We start from the raw sequence: 17,383 nt of genomic DNA, 5'->3' as shown, positions 1-17,383 counted from the left end.
TTAGGTGTCCATATCCCAAAAGGTCACCCTCTGGTGCCTGTCTAAAGGGGAACCCAACCTAAAGGGCCCAAATCTTGGGATCCCTACACATATAAAAGGGCAATAAAAATCCCACAAATGTAATTGTAATTGTGTCCTAAAGGCATTCTGCACATGATCCTTTCAAGGTATCCTGATTTAATCAACATTGCTAGTTGGGCCACTTTATTACAGATGGATATGGTATTCTCCAGTAATTATCCTGTAGAGAGCACCCCGCTATGTTAATATGAGACTGGCATTAAATGTTTCTTTAAGTACAAACAGGCCTTTGGCCTAAATGCTGCATGTTTACATGGCCACATTGATCTTCCAACATGGCACATGGCTTATATCATAGTAAGGTCACATTACAAGTTTTATGTACTTATAAAACAAAGTCATATGTTGAAGCCTTTCACTGCTAGAAGAATTCTGCACTTCAGTTGCATGTATTGCCAGAGCTCACTTTAAGAGGTTTACTCCTTTAAGCTTACCTAGGAAAACTATTTCAAAATAGAATTCAGAATTTTTTGGGTAACTCCATTTCTGTAAGAAAATATAGGCTTCTAAATGTCTAAAAATTAAAAATGTTTCATATTTTTCATATTTATCCTATTTTTTAAAATACAGACACAAATATCAGAATACATCATATTTATCGTATGCATGAAAATAGAACTGAAAGTCAGAAAGTCCCATATTTACTGAACACACTAACATGAAATATGTATGGTTTTATGAAGATTTCCTACTTGCATAGGTCAAAAACCAACACAATTCAATTTCCAAAGAACCTCTCCAGAAATCTGTATAATTTAGATTTCAAGGCAAACATTTCCACTAACTGGAAACAGGAAACACATTCTCATAAATCCAACGTGGATAAATGTGTCTTCCTCTTACTGCCCCCACGGCTCATTGATGAGGGGGCTGCCATCGCTCCTGACTCACATTCAAGTGCAAAGAGTAACTCTTAACTATACACTCTTGACAGTTAGTAGCTTTTCCTGCCAACATGGAAAAAAAAATACAAGCTTGGCACGTAAAGGGTTAATACCTCCAGTTTAAGTCACATAAGTACTCAAAGCAATCCAGGCCACAAAGCAAGGTTCATTAGCATTTCTAATGAACCAACTGGTCAGGAGCAGGAGCAGCAGCAGGGCAGGAGGAGTCGGAGTGAGCAGACAAGTGATTATGAGAGTCAATTTTTTTTCCACAGTTCAAAGAAGCACTTACAAACATATACTGCCTTATATTGGTTTAGCTTCAGTGTATTTTTTCAGCTATTATCTTTGTTAACCCTAGGGTCTCTGCCACTCTGTAAGTGAATTGCACAGCATTAAGCCTGGTATTGGCAGCTAAAAAACTGCTTATATCCGAAACTTCTAAAAAAAAAAATGTCAATATAAATAAAAAGTTTCATTCCCAATAAAGTAATCGGAATATGTGTACATTGATTCGGGGTCTAGATTATCTTTAAAGGCCAAAAGGGGCCATGCTGCACCTCTCCTCATATACATGACAGACATATTAACTATATATTTTATACAAGTAAGGGCTTGGGACAAGGCAGCAGATGTTGGGGCAGCACTCACTACAATACAGGCTAGTACCCACGGTCTGAGGTTAGTATTTATCCTTTAGGAGAAGGAAAGGCTAATAAAGAGTTAATCTCAAAATGCAGGCATACCTTCAGTTGTCTCAATAGTGCCCTTAAGTCTCCCCATATATCTCCAGTTCAAATGATCAGAAGCAAAACAGGAAAAGCGGTGAGGAACGGTGTCGGCTGACAGGTGCTGGGTCGGACAGGCAAGCGAGGAGAGGAGCAGGGACGAGAGGACGCAGGTGCAGGGAGGGGAGAGGAGGGGAGAGGAGGGGAGAGCAACGGTGACGGCTGACAGGTGCTGGGGGGGGGGGGGGAGAGGCAAGCGGGGAGGCTAGTGGAGCGCCATCTTATCAGTGTTTAAAACATGGCGGCGCAGACAAGGAGAAATACCGTTTACTTCTGGAGGACCGTACTGGTCAAAGGAGCATTTTTAGAAGAAATTATTTCAGTGTTCAGGTACATGCAGGGGCCCTCTATTACATACTAAAAGATGAGTAAAACCCTTTCCTTCTCCTTTAAAGAAAAACAGATGCAGTGGATTCCTTCTGTCCATTCCAAAGTTACAGTTCCTCTGTGTATATATTTTATTACAAACTTCACAGGGGCAGACAGTCCCAATGGATAGCTGACAGCTACACCTTACACTAGCCAGGTACCTGCAATCTTCAGCCAGAAATGAAAAAGTAAATGGTGTCTCTCTGACCAGTGCATCAGAGCTGAGAGCTCTCAGCAGTCAAAATGTCCTACGTGACACTTACCAGCATGGGGGCCCCGTACCGGAACGTCTTATTTCTCATCAGGCTGCGCCATATAGTGCTCGCCATCTCACCTTCCTACTAAGCTCCCAGATCACCTTGGGGGAAGAGTGACATAGTACACTCAAAGTACAAAACTTCCGGAAAATTGCCGGCCAATCACAGAGCAGTAGCACTTGTCCTATGGAATCGCCGTCGCGGAAATCATGGCCTTGGCACAAAAGTTCCGGGATGAGATTGGTTCCTCCTTCAGAGTGCGTCCAACAGAGGGCATTCCTCGTCTGAAGTGCACTCGCCTACCCAGAATAGCCTGGTATTGTGTTTTATAGCTGCATTAAGCACAAGCTTTTTCTAATATGTGGCTAAAGTAATCTAATGCTAGATGATATAGACAAAGAGAGAAAGAGATGATAGATGAAAAAAATAATATTATAGATGAATAGATGAAAGGCTAATAATAATAATAAAAGATAGATATGTAAAAAAAAAGAAAAGTAATAGATTAATAAAGCTGATAATGATTAGATAGATAATAGATGAATGAAGACGATGGCCGTAGATGAAATAAGAAATAGTTGAACCAATATAGGATAATAGTAATAGATAATGGAAAATAAAAATTAAATATGAATAAAGATGACAAAGACAGATGATAGATAGATAAAAAAAAATTATAGAGAAACAAACAGGAAGATAGATGGATGGTACATAGGTAGATAAAATAAAAAATATTTGAAAAATAGTTAAAAGATGATGATATAGATAGTTATAGATAGATAGATAGATGATAGATAGATAGATAGATGATAGATAGATAGATAGATAAATAGATAGATGATGATAGATAGATAGATTTATAGATAGATAGATGATAGATAGATAGATAGATAGATAGATAGATAGATGATAGATAGATGATGATAGATAGATAGATAGATAGATAGATAGATAGATAGATAGATGAAAACATACAAAATAAAGATGATCAAGGTAGACAATAGAGAAATATATATGAAATATAGATGACAGACAGTAGATACAATAGATGATAGTTTAAATAAAAATGGTTGAACTAAAGAAATATTATTATATAAATATGACAGATAGATGGTAGATTAATCTTGAGAATAACCTTGTATTATAATTATAATGATGTAATAAATTGAACCAACAGCTATGCCAAAAACATAGTACAAATGACTTTCTATCAATAGAGGGAGCTCCATGCACATCCTAACATCCTTCAGGGGGCATCTTAGTTCATTTCTCTGAAATGGCTTCAGGGTTGGACTGGGGTGTCTGGGGCCCACCGGGGCTGCCACCCTAAGGGCCCCGACCTCAGTTGCACACCCTGTTCTTTACACGTGTTCTTACACTAGCAGCCAGCAAGCCTGCCATGCATGTGTGCACGTACATGGAGCATCTCCGGCCCACACTGTATGAGCAAGCATTGCCACTACTTACTTTTATTTCAGCACAAGTTCAAGGCAGGGAGCGGACCTGGGCCAGTGGGGCCCACCAGATGTTCGACCCTATGTGTGTATATACAGTATATCTGTGTTGGTAAATATATTTGTTGTTCTGTACACAAATATGTCCTCTTGTCACACTGCTGCATCGGGTAGCAGCAGGGCAGGGAGGCAGCCAAATAACTGACAACTGTTAATACTAAAAAGGAGTCTAGGTATTTTCTTTTTTATAGAATAATGCTTTAAGTGCTGGTCAGCTTCTGTGCAGCATGCTTAAGGACTTGTCATGTCAGTGAGTCCCAATGAACCGAAATGAGTGAACATTCCAGTAGAGCTGGGTAGACGTAGTAATATCTAAGACTTTTCTCCCCAATGTAACATCCATTGGAATAGAGACATGGTGTCTAGCTAGTTTGTGCTTTATTTACATTTATATAATATGTCTTGCTTTGTAAGGAAAGGATCTATAGGCAATATCTTATAGCTCATTGGTATAGACCTATGAGAAATAGAGCTGCCACTGCCTGGTGTTGATCCCTTTCTCCAGGCCGTATTGCAGCAGTCACACAGACTTAGCCCTTCAGTGTTGGCCTGGAGTCCCCAGAATGAAAAGAGAGTGCATTACATGGCTATATGAGTAGTGTAGGCTGCTTACATACAGACAGAACATGGGCAGACAGGTTACATACTGATAACACATGTCCCATCTCCTGTCAGTGCTACAGATGAAGCCTGGTGCTTAAAGGAGAAGGAAAGGCTAAGTCACTTGGGGGTGCCAAAATGTTAGGCACCCCCAAGTGACTTAGAACGCTTACCTTGTACCCCGGGCTGGTGCCCCTGTACGGAGGGAACAGCACCAGCCCGGGGTAGCTGCCGGCGCTTCCTCCTTCCTCCTCGCATGCGCCGGCCGGCGGATTTCGCCGGCAGCGCGCAAAGGAAGGAGGAAGCGGTGTCTACAGGTGCCCCGGGCTGGTGCTGTTCCCTCCGTACAGGGGCACCAGCCCGGGGTACAAGGTAGGCGTTCTAAGTCACTTGGGGGTGCCTAACATTTTGGCACCCCCAAGTGACTTAGCCTTTCCTTCTCCTTTAATGAAACAAAGAACACACTATATCATCACTGTATCATCACTGTATCATCACTGTATCATAAATAAACTGCTGTCTCACAGAGTCCCTCTGCCAAACTGGTTAATAAACCATTACAAGGTATGTATCCTATTGCTTTATGCTGTGGGGTAGCATGCCCCCCAACTGTCCCCCTTTTCGCGGGACAGTCCCGGTTTTTACAGCGCGTCCCGCTGTCCCGGATTGTTCAATGAATGTCCCGCATTATGGAAATGCAGAACATTCATTAAACTATCCAGGCCAGCGGGATGCGCTGGCTGCAGCCGAGAGCTCCGACTCCGTCTCTTCTTGCGGCTCCTGCTTCTTATTCGGCTCCTCGTACGGCGGCGACAGGTCCTTTTATAAGGTTGCGCCCGTGCGTACGTGTGACGTCACACATACGCATGGGGCGCAACCTTATAAAAGGTCCTGTCGCCGCCGTACGAGGAGCCGAATAAGGAGCAGGAGCCACAAGAAGTCTATGGGGGGCACTATGTATGGGGGGAATTTTCTATTGGAGGTACTCTCTATGGGGGCAATTGGGGGGCTACTCTGTATGGGGGCACTGTGTATGGGGGGTACTGTATGGGGGCACTGTGTAAGGAGGGCTACTGTGTATGGGGGGCACTGTGTATGGGGGAACTGTGTATGGAGGACACTGTATGGGGGGCACTGTGTAAGGAGGGCTACTGTGTATTGGGGGCACTGTGTATGAGGGCACTGTGTATGGGGGGTACTGTGTATGGGGGCACTGTGTATGGGGGCACTGTGTATGGGGGGTACTGTGTATGGGGGAACTTTCTATGGGGGCATTGTGTATGGAGGGTACTTTCTATGGGGGCACTGTGTATGGGGGCTACTGTCTGTGGGGCAATTGAGGGCATGGTCTATGGGGTCAATTGGGGGCACTGTCTATGGGGGGTACTGTCTATGGGGGAAAATGGGGCACTGTGTATGGGGGCACTGTCTATGGGGGTGCTGTCTATTGGGCCATCGGGGGCAATATTTTAACTATTTTAAAATTGAATTTTAAAAATGGGTTGTGGTAATTGGGGCGTGGCCACAAAGTAGGCGTGGTCAAAAAAATTGCCTTGTTTCTCCGGCAGTAACAATCTGCAAATGCGTGTTCCTTTTTTTGAGGCTATCGACAAGTGCCTGGTAAGGGCCCCCTGTTACTTAAAGACCCTGGGCAACGAGTCATGAGGGTTGTCATATCAGCCCTGCGCATTGCATATGCTGCTTCTTCCTTCCCAAGCACCACCCACTCACTTCCTTGCTGTGTGACTATTGGATGAGGTATTTTGACCACTAATTACTCTGTCATGTGACGTATTTTATTTCATTGATTTGCGTATTTTTTGTGGTTTAATTGCATTTTTAGCCCTGCATTATTGTTCCTGATCTGTTTTTTTAGCATAGCTTTGTAGTTTGGTACTTTGGTGTTGGTGTAGATGTCTTTGCCTATTTTAAATTCATCAGGATGTGTACTTTTCAGAAATATATGGTTTTCAGGGGGGGGTCTCTGTACAGTTAGGGGGTGTTACAGCACATAATATGTAGTCAGGGGGCTGTGTTTGTAGAAGCTGAGTTGGCAGGTGAGAAAATCCATATGCAATATTTTCCAATTGGGGTCCGTACACACCACGTACCTATATCTATGCTTATTGGGCATCAAAATGCAGATTTCTGAAGCAGTGCTTTGGAAATTTGGCAGCGTACTGCTGGGAGTTTTGGCCTATACAAATGAGAAATCTCCATAAAACTATAAATATTTGGTACTGGTGCATTCAGGAGACATGGGAAGTCCATCCTGAATACTGATGCACAGTTTTAACTGGAGAGGCATTCTTTTCAAACCTTCCCTTAACTTGCCTGCAGGCTGAGCCTTCCAGCTTCTGACATAATGTTAAAAGGATAAGTAAACCTTTAACCCTTTTACCGCCAACAACGTATGGTTTACTTATCAGTAAAAGGTTTTATATGCCAACAACGTGCGCCGTGCATTGTTTGGCAGATAAAGGTACTCTCTGCAGAAGCGGCATGTGCGATGACAGCCCCCTGGGCAACAAGCCAGGGGGCTGTCATGTCGGCCCTGCGATGCGATCGTCGCAGGGCCGACCCCCAAGCAGCAGACGCAATTGCATCGCGTCTGCTGCATAATCTTCACTTCCTGTTTCCCCCCCCAAGCGCTGGCCCACGGATGAAGACTGCAGCAGGAGGACCAGGACTGCGATCCCTGCTTCAGGACAGGTACGGTGGGGTTTTTTTACACGCACATTCACTTACACACACTTACATACATTTACACACACTTACAGCACACAATTTAGCAGATTTTTTTATTTTTTGTTTTATGTTTTTTTTTCATTTTGCACACTTATATACCCTAATATACACACTTACACACTGTCACACAACTTTTACACATGTACACACATGTATACACAAATTTTTTATTTATTTATTTATTTACCACTTTGTTTTTAGTTTCTTTTCCCTAAAAACTGTATATTTTGACATCGTGACTATTGGATCAGATATTCTGACCACTAATTACACTGTGGTGTGACTTATTTTGTTGTTTCACTAATTTGCATAATTGTGGATTTATTGCATTTTTCCCTTTATTAGTATTCCTGATCTGTTTTTAGCATAGCTTTGCCAGGTGTAACTGTGGTGTAGAAAAATAACTTTACCTATTTTGAATTCATCAGAATGTGTAAATGTGTGAAAATATATGGTTTTCTGGGGGTCTCTGTATAGTTACGGGGTGTTACGGCACATAATACGCTGTCAGGGGGCTCTGTGTGCAAAAGCTGAGTTGGCGAGAAATCCATATGTGCTATTTACATTTTGGGGTCAGTACACACCACAGACTTTGGTATATCTATGCATATTGGGCAAACTGTTCAGTAGACCTTAGGTGTTCCTATTTGGGGTGACTTGCCTTTGTACGCAAGATATTGTGTGAGATAAATGCAGCAAATTGCAAAATTTTTAGGCGATTTTCTGAAATGTCATAAAAACCAATAACTTTAGGAAAGCTTTGCAGATTGGTACTTTGGTGTAGAAAGGATTCTTTAACGATGTTGGATTTGTCAGAAAGTGTATTTTCCAAAACTATATGGTTTTCTGGGTTTTTCTGTATATTTAGGGGGTGTTATGGCACATAATACACTGTCAGGGGGCTCTGTATGCAAAAGCTGAGTTGGCTGGCAAGAAATCCTTATGCGCTATTTTCATTTTGGGGTCAGTACATACCACAGACTTTGGTATATCTATGCATATTGGGCATCAAACTGTTCAGTAGACCTTAGGTGTTTCTATTTGGGGTGATTTGCCTCTGTATGCAAGAAATTGTGTGAGATAAATGCGGCAAATTGCAACATTTTTAGGCGATTTTCTGAAATGTCGTAAAAATCGGCAAACAGGAAAGCATTACGGCTTGGTACTTTGGAGTAAAAAGAAATGTGTACCCATTATAGATTCAGGGGAATGTGTACTTTCCAAAAATATATGGCTTTCTGAGGTGAGTGTACTTTTTTTGTATTATCCCACATAAAGGATGTAAATGTGTTGATTTTGCAGGAGCTGAAATGTTCAGGGGACCCCTGGTGTTCAAATTTAGGGTGTTTTATCTTGGTACCTAATGCTATGTGGGAGATAAGATGCTGCAAAGTGGAAGCTTTGAGGGGATTTTTGGAAATGTCATCAAAATTGCTACATTTAGAAAAGCTTTGCGGCTTGGTACTTTGGAGTAGAAAGACATGGGTACCCATTTTAGATTCGGGAGAATGTGTACATTCCAAAAATATATGGATTTATGGGGTGAGTGTACTTTTTACCAGCTTTATGCCACATATAATGATGTAAATGTGTTGATTTTGCAGAAGCTGAAATGACAGATCATAGGGGAGGTATGATCACATTGGGGCCCCTACATGCCACAAACTTAGGTAAACCTATACATATTGGGCATCAAACTGTTCAGTGGACCCCTGGAGTTCATATTTAGGGTGTTTTATTTGGGTACTTTATGACCTATAGGAGATAAGATAATATAGACTGGAAGCTTTGAAGTGATTTTTTTAAACATTTCACAAATTTTGATAAAAACCAATAACTTTAGGAAAGCATTGCGGCTTGATAGTTTTGGATTTCCCAGAATCTGTTCTTACCAGAAATGTGTAATTTTCTGGGATAAACCTTCTGTTAGTGGAATTTTTGGCCTTGAAATCTAAAGTATGCAGCTTTCTGGAGCAGTGCTTTGGGAATTTGGTAATGTACTGCTGGGAGTTTTTGACCTATACAAGTGAGAAATCTTCATAAAACTATATATATTTCATATTGGCACATTCAGGAGACATGGTACCTTCCAAATCATTTGTATTTTTGTGCATGAAATATTTTTTGTTTCTGGTATGTGTGTTGGTATGTGATTTTTTTTTTAATTTTTTAGACATTTAGAAGCCTATATCTTGTTACAGAATAGGAATTACAACAAAATTCTACCATATTCTGAAAGCTTAGGTTGTCCTGAAAAAAACAATATATTGTTTTCCTGGGTAAACTAAAAGTCCCCCCGAGGAAAGGCCCCTAAAGTGAAACAGTGCAAAATGTTCAAAAACTGCCTGGCAATAGAAGTTCCGCTTTGACCAAAATGGCTGGCAGTGAAAGGATTATAATAAGTTGATGCAAAATTAATGAGAGTGCTCTTCGACGCACTTTTGCAAGTTACATTCATTATTTTTTTAAATTCCAAGTAGTGATGAGCGAATCAGAAGAATTTGCGAAAGACTGGTGTCGTACAACCGTTTTTGACATGCTTGCTCATTTTGACGCGACTGCGATTTTTTTTTTACACGCAACTAATTTTTTGTGCCAAATTTTTGTGGAAGTTTCGCAAAACAATTCGCCAATGGCAAAATGCAGAAATTTGCTGCAAATCCATGCCTAACAAAAAAATTCCCTCATTAATAATTCCAAGATAGTAAAGGATGAAGTACTGTTAATATGAATATTTCCAGAAGCTGATGAAAGCCACGGACGACTAAAAAAACAGTGCAGAAGACAGTATGGCCATAAAGCTACGCAGTGACGCTCTGAGGATAGATATTATATATTTGTGTAGAGTTATTTATTAGAGACATATTGAAGAGATCCCAGCTGCAGGACAAGTAGATGTTTGCAGGCAAGAAGACAAGGTGGAATAAGACGCAATGGTAATTTAAAGGAAAGCCTGCACCAAGGAAGCAAGGACATTGAAGATGAGGAATTATATTCAAGAAGAAGGTGTTTGCAGTAGCAGTTCAAAAACCAGAAGGGAATGTGATGGTAATAACTTCTGATGGAGAAGTTAGAATTGGAAGCTGAGTAAATATTTGCAAAAGGAGGAATCACAATTGCAGCTGTGGCAATTAAAAGAAAGCAAAACTGGTGGTGTTGCCTTGAGAAGAAGATGATGCTGGTGGAAGTGCATTAGCATGATGGCTGAGCTTGCTGGTAGATAGTAAGTAAAAATGGAAAGATGCTGATGGTTGAGCTAAAGCTGAATGAAAAGAAGAGACTGTAAAAAACCTGTAAGTGTAATGTTGTTCCATCCATCCCTGCATGAATGTTAACTCTTCATTTTAATATGCATTAGCAGCTTAGCACTGGGTGGAGTAATGAGAAAGGTTGTGACACAGGAAGTGGAAGTGAAGGGACACACTGTGTAGAGAGAGAGCAGCCATGAATAAAGCTGAGTTATACCCTGCTATCTAAGATCTCCGTGTGGGTTTCTAGTTCTGCTACACCCGTGTACCTGGTTATCACAGCAAGTTACAAAAAAAAAAAATATGATCAGAAAGGCCCTAGCATCTGGCATAATATTTTGTTTTTGGTACTCCCCTACATGTTTCCCTAACACATAAATGCCCTCAGTCACCTCCAGTTTCTTGTTCCCATGTTAAATGCATATCTCAGTAGGAAAGGCCCCCAAACAACCCCACACTTTAGTTTTGATTTGAGGCAGATAATAGCCTAACGGAGAGGATTCTCCAGTACACACATTTAATTTATCCCATCTTCTATTTAAACACCTTCAGGTCTCTGGAGCTAGAAATGACGCACAGTCTGTTCAATGATCCGGGGGTCAGGTGAGATGATGTTGTACATTTCTGGGCATCAAAACATGGTGCCACAATTCTCATAGTCATTATGGCTTCTTAATAATCATCAGGCACTGAGTCTAATTAGGGAAGTTAATTAAAGTGATTAATACAGGCAGAGATGGAACATGCTGCCCTTTCATAGCAGTGATTTATAAATCCAGCAGGGCCTGTGCTTTTTATTAACATTGCTTACATCTATGTCAAGATGATGGTGAGAAGAAATGAGTATAGAAGTTAAAAAATATGCACACTAATAACACAACAAGGTATGTTTCAAAGGATTTGTAAAGGTCACATGAGCTCCATAGGGAATGTGTATAATAGCATCATAATGAATCAAAAAAGATTTACACCAATATATATCAATGCAAACGCAGGTACAAAGCAGACACTTTGGTGTGTATGAGAATACCCTACATTTCAAAATCATAATGACTTCAGGTCCTCAATACTGACCAAAATGTATTCTCCCGAGATTTTGCATTATTCATTCCCTATGGAGCTAACATGACTTATATGGATCCTTTGAAACATACCACTTGTAGTGTTGTTATTGGTGTGCATATAAAAGGCTTATCTGCATTTTTTTATCACAGCTAATACTGTAGTATGAATCGTGCTTTTCATATTTGAGTGCCCTCCCAATATTATTCTTCCTCAATGAGAAGCAATGGGCACAGGCAAGCAACTTCTCAATCATGCTATCCAAAGAGATTTTGTAAGATGGAAGAGACCAAACATACTTTTAACAACTCTGTTCATATTGTGCACTGATTTATTGCAACAATATAATAAAGGACATCTTAACTGTGATATCCATGGGAAATGTATAAAATGCATGTAATGTGCAACAGTTATGATGTTTTTAATATAAACTTTGTCCCTCCAAAATGGCAGCATGCAGCTGTTGGGTGTGGGGTTCATGGGGGGCACTTTACCCTGCTTATATTAGTCCTTCCTTTTTTACACAGCACTTTAAATTAAGGGGCAATTGTTTGTGCTTATTAAATGTATGTTTCAGTTACACACCAGTAACATAGCACTTTAAAATGATGCAGTGTCAGGATAATATGGCAGACTCAAGCCCATATTCATGGTAACATGGGGAAACCTGTGGCAGGCAGATCTTGGCAATCTGAAAACTAATCTAACTTGGCTGAGGGCAAAAAGTCTGTGGCTCAGCAATATAGTTAGCATTCAGTTAATACAAGGTTTTAGGGAGAACTAGATTTGGCAACAACTAAACATAGGGTATCAGATTTTTCTTCTGTTTTGCCTGTGTTCTTTTCTTCATTTGGCTTTTATCTTCAGTATGTCTTCTCCTTATTCATTCTATGTTTTGAAACTCCTTTTGCCATCTTCTTTTTTTTAACATTTGTCAGTCCAGTCCTCTATCCTAGAGAAAAACATTATAGCTAAATAAATACTTTAGCGAGCAGCCTGCCCCTATCAGCAGGTTAAATAGAATGTCTCTATCCTATCCCTGTTCTATCCCTGCACAGTTGCATGGTCCTTTGTAGAAGACCAGTTGGGATGGCCAAGAAAACTGTTGGGAGGCTAAAGGATCACAAGGGAGGAGCTAATGTTGATCCCTCTGTAGTCTGCTCACTGTGATCCTGCAGCTGTTTTCCATAGTAGTCTTATGGAAAATCATTTTCATCTACACGGAACTTTAAGCAGAGAGAGCGCACTGTAAACAGAGTTAGTTTATATGCTAACTAATGCTACAAAAAAAATGATAAATTCTGCCAAAACTGTCATAATTTTAGGTAATTAGCTGAAGAAGCGTGCCTTCTAACTTCTTTTTTACTTCAATTGTTACTAGAAAATGACTCATTATGAAGGCTAATAATAAAATGTCTTAATTAAATTAGTACCACCAGAAAGTAATTTAGCATATTTTTATCCAGGCAAGAATTAATGACAGTGAAATAGAATTGTTCCGTTCATTTAGCTAATGATGCTGCAGTGAAATGTACTGAAGCTGAAATGCTATTTTTATGAAGCAGAACACTGATGGAGATTCTGTCACTACACTGTTGCGCTTACTAGCTTTCTTGCTTCATAGCTTTCAAGTAAGCATATGAGGGGCTTAGTAAGGAACTGTAAAATATGGTCTGACTGAATATTGAAGTCCCTTTATAGTTCACTTACTCACACACACACACTGTGAAACACACAGCTTATTACAATAAATTAAATGTATTCTGTCTATTTTGGACAAACAGTAGTAGAGATTCTGAATATATATTATTATTAGAGCCATTTGCATGACCATCAGCATTTCATGTATGCATGTATGTATGTATATCTTTATTTATAAAGCGATACTTATGTACGCAGCGCTGTACAGTAGAATAGATTAATACAAACAGGGGTTATTAATAATAGATAAATACAAAGTATAACAATAAAGTCAAAGAGATAAGAGGATGGAGGTCCCTGCCCCGTAGCGCTTACAATCATAAGGACTAATTTATCAATTTACGAGTGGGCTCATTGCAAAGATCTCAATGATGGGCCCCCACCACCCTCAAGCAGAGTCAGGCTGATCCCCCCTCCAAAAAAAACTTCAGAGGGGCCCAGCATGCATCTACCTGTCCTTTGCTCCACTCGCTCTCCCTGTTGGAGACACTCACTTATGACAGGTAAGTTCTGTGTTAAGGGACACATTAAATCCCCCATTATCTGGCACTGGAAATATCATATGGGGGGCCTCCTTCCTCAGTGGGCACTGGGCAAATGCACCTATTGCCGGTTATTAAAGGAGAAGGAAAGGGAAAAACTAAGTAAGCTTTATCAGAAAAGTCTATGTAAATAAAGTCATAAACACTCACTGCATCGAGTCCTTTATGAAAGACTCCCTGCTCTTAGAATAATCCTTTAGGGCACGGCACGAGTCTGCTCAGGTTGCTTCCCTCTCCACTTCACTCCGCTCCTCTTCTAGAGCTGTTTACTAAGGCCAATTGTCAATTGCTCTTGTTGCTCTCTCTGCCTCTTGCTCGCTGCCTCCTTGTAATATTTTGATATTTAAACTAAAATAATGTTTTGCTGTTTTTGTCTATTCACAGTTATCTCTTGCGTAGAATCCTTAATATGCACAATGTGTAGCCTTGTGCTTGGTGTCTGATCTACTGTGCCAAAGAAGTAACAAGATATAAAACATGTTTCACAGTACAGGTATGGGACCTGTTATCCAGGATGCTTGTGACCTAAGGGTTTACAGTATGTTTCCTCATAATTTGGAGTTGTAATTACTTGTTTTTTGATCTTTGTATTTGAAGATCAGAGAATTTCTTTCTGCCCTCTATTGTTGCTTTTAAAGTTTTGTTGTAATAACATACAGGAATGGTTGCTATGAAAAAAAATACTTTATAATAGATAGGTGCCCAGTACTGTATATTTCAATTATGTCATATTCCCTTCCATATTCTGATGGATTTATTTAATTACATAAATACAAGTAGAAAATGAGCTTTTAACTTACATGTTTTTTCTTTTCTTTTCTACACAGTGTCATAAAACTAGTTTCCAGATAATACTCTGCCCTTGTCTCCAAGCTTAATCACTCCTGATTAGGCGGCTGTCATGAGCTGAATACAATCAACATTTATTTATAGGCAGTGAAATTCAAAGCCCTCACTGATGTAGTATGACCTTGGACAAATGTTGTAATGAGGACACCTCATTTATTCACATCAGAAAATGAATAGGTTCACACTTAGGTCAAGGAATCAGTCACTCGGTACTTAGGGATTTAATGAAGGCGCTTCCACAAAGCACTTTTTATAGGAAAAGTACTTTTTCTCCTTTCCCTCAAAGGTATTTATCTATCTGTGCAACTTGAAACTGGGAGATACTGTATGTCACCATTTTGCATTTTATCCACATTTCCAGTCTGCTCTGTTCTTAATGTGAACTACCATTCCATTCTTCCTACCCATGCAACACCTGAACAACCTAAATATTTACTGCTTCAGCCAAATACATTTACAGCTCATATTAAAGTTAAGGCAGCTACACTGTAGGTACTGCTTGTACAAAGTAACTATATACTATAACTACAGTATATACCATGATAACTATATAAGTGAAACTTCCAGGGCCGGAACTAGGAAAAGTAGAAGAGGCACATGTCTAGGGTGCAATGGTGGAGAGGTGCTATGCATGTACCTCTTCCAAAACCATCCCCACTTGGCCAACTGCTTATCTCTTCTAGATACTGTATATCATGACATGCATGAATGAAAGCCTTCATAGACATATTGCTACTATGTTTCAGGGTATTCTACTTTGGAAGAATACCCTGAAACTGGTACAGGAATATGAGAGGACAGCCAGAAAGCTTGCACTGAAGAAGCTGCTTGAGTGAGATAAAACATTTTCAAGAATGCTCTGAAAGTCCAAATGCTTTAGATTTACTTTTACTAGATACTGTATATCATGACCTCGATGAAAGCCTTTGAGATAAAGCTACTCATTTTGGGAAGAATACCCTGAAACTTGTACAGAAATATAAGAGGACAGCCAGAAATCGTGCACAGAAGAAGCTGCTAAGGTGGGTTGTGAAAGGTTTTATAGAATGCTCAGAAAGTGAAGTTGCTTTAGACTTTTCTCTACTAGAGACTGCATATCATGACCAGGGCCCCTCTAAGGTTCCAGTGGGCCCCTCAGGTGTCCCAAGATGTTTGTAATAGGACTACCCTCAAGCAGGAGAATTTGATTATAATAAGGGAAATAAAGAAATAGCCTGTCATTACTAAAGCACACATGAAGTCCAGGCACACTGCATTGGACCATTACTGATGGGAGCAGATAAACCATATTGCCAAATACCAGCTTTCTTTAAATATCTCTTAGAAAGTTCTAATAGAAAATTAAAGTAAATAATAATTAGATATGGTTGTGTTGAGCTCTTCCAGTTGATTAAAATGAGGGGAGATGCTTCAATCAAATGTCATAGCAGATGAAAGGTCTGTTGGAGGGCCCCCTTCTCCTGGTGGGCCCTGGACAAATGCCTTTTTTTGCCCATTTATTAAAATGGCCCTGATCGTGACCTGGATGAATAAAAACATTCATAGACAACTAATGCCATGTTACTTCCACTGCTTCCCATTGCCATTAAAACCTTGTGCACCATAGTTCTAACATATCTGCTTGATCCCAAGTTATTGGATAGTTTTTCCACAATAGTATCTGCCATTCTTTCATGTTTTCCAAAGTATGAACAGAAAATGACAGCTAAAAACAAATTATATTTGGTTACCAACCACTTCGGCAATAGTTGGCAATGTTCCATTCACACCAACCACAATGGTTATATTTATCATTACCAAAGTTTACAATTTTCTTTGTTTTTTTAATTTGTTTCGGGCTTTATTTATTTTAAACAATTCAAGCTAATTAATGCAGCAGTAACTGTAAAGGAAATATCATTAAAAAATTACTCCTGATTAACCCTATGACTTTTAATATAAATTATTGTTTATTGTCTTTATAAAGACCCACATTTGTTTTTCTCATTTCTGATGAGTCTTGGTAATTGGCAACTACAGTAAATCTCTGCGTGAGGTTTTTCTCTCACAAACTATTTGCCAACTGCTGACAGAACAATAAGCTGAGAGGTCACACTGATTAAGCTATCAAAAAATTGACCTTTTGTTATCGGGTTTGTTTTGTGGTGAAAAGCTCAGAAAAAAAATTGCAGAAAAATAAGGGATATTAAGAAAATATTTCTTTACAGTACAGTTGATGGATTTTTTTGTCCCATTAGCGTCACTGTGTGGACACAGGGACAAAGAATGAAGCTCAATGAATTCACTTTAGTGCCAATGGTCACCTGTGTATGTGCAGGGTAATAATTTATCTCTATTTTCTATGCACTGGTTTGGTTATCCCCAAGGAATGTATTTTCACAACACATTCACCAGTATAATAAATACAGTAGAGGGATAGAGTTTAGAAAATGAAATGCCTTGAAAATAGATATATAGAGATAAACTGGAGCTCATTTATCAACACTGGGCAAACTTGCCTGTGGGCAGTAATCCATGGCAACCAATTACTGATTCACACAAGCAAGTTTGCCCAATGTTGGTAAATGAGTTCTAATGTTTAACACTAGCTTACATCTTTGGGTCAGACATTACTCTCTTTTTTAGGGCCGTGACACACGGGGGGATTAGTCGCGCCGCAACAAATCAACGTTGTCTCGGGCGACTAATCTCCCCGCAATGCCAACCCACTGGCTAGAATGTAAATGGCGATGTCCTGCAG

At 39.9% G+C, this 17,383-nt stretch overlaps 1 protein-coding gene across 1 annotated transcript in view; it reads right to left on the bottom strand.

The window, feature by feature from the left end:
• The window catches only part of cox16 (cytochrome c oxidase assembly factor COX16), a 48,489-nt gene extending 45,947 nt beyond the window's left edge, over positions 1-2,542 (bottom strand). The window contains exon 1 of the mRNA XM_012969082.3: positions 2,386-2,542. Within this exon, the coding sequence (XP_012824536.1) occupies positions 2,386-2,451 (66 nt within the window). The 5' untranslated portion in view covers positions 2,452-2,542. The remainder of the gene's footprint in view (positions 1-2,385) is intronic.
• Positions 2,543-17,383: the final 14,841 nt, after the last annotated feature.

The sequence above is a fragment of the Xenopus tropicalis genome, chromosome 8 (genome assembly GCF_000004195.4).
Source record: "Xenopus tropicalis strain Nigerian chromosome 8, UCB_Xtro_10.0, whole genome shotgun sequence".
Taxonomy (NCBI): Eukaryota; Metazoa; Chordata; class Amphibia; order Anura; family Pipidae; genus Xenopus; species Xenopus tropicalis.
The sequence above is the reverse complement of the archived record's forward strand: the minus strand, read 5'-3'. Positions and strand labels throughout refer to the sequence as shown.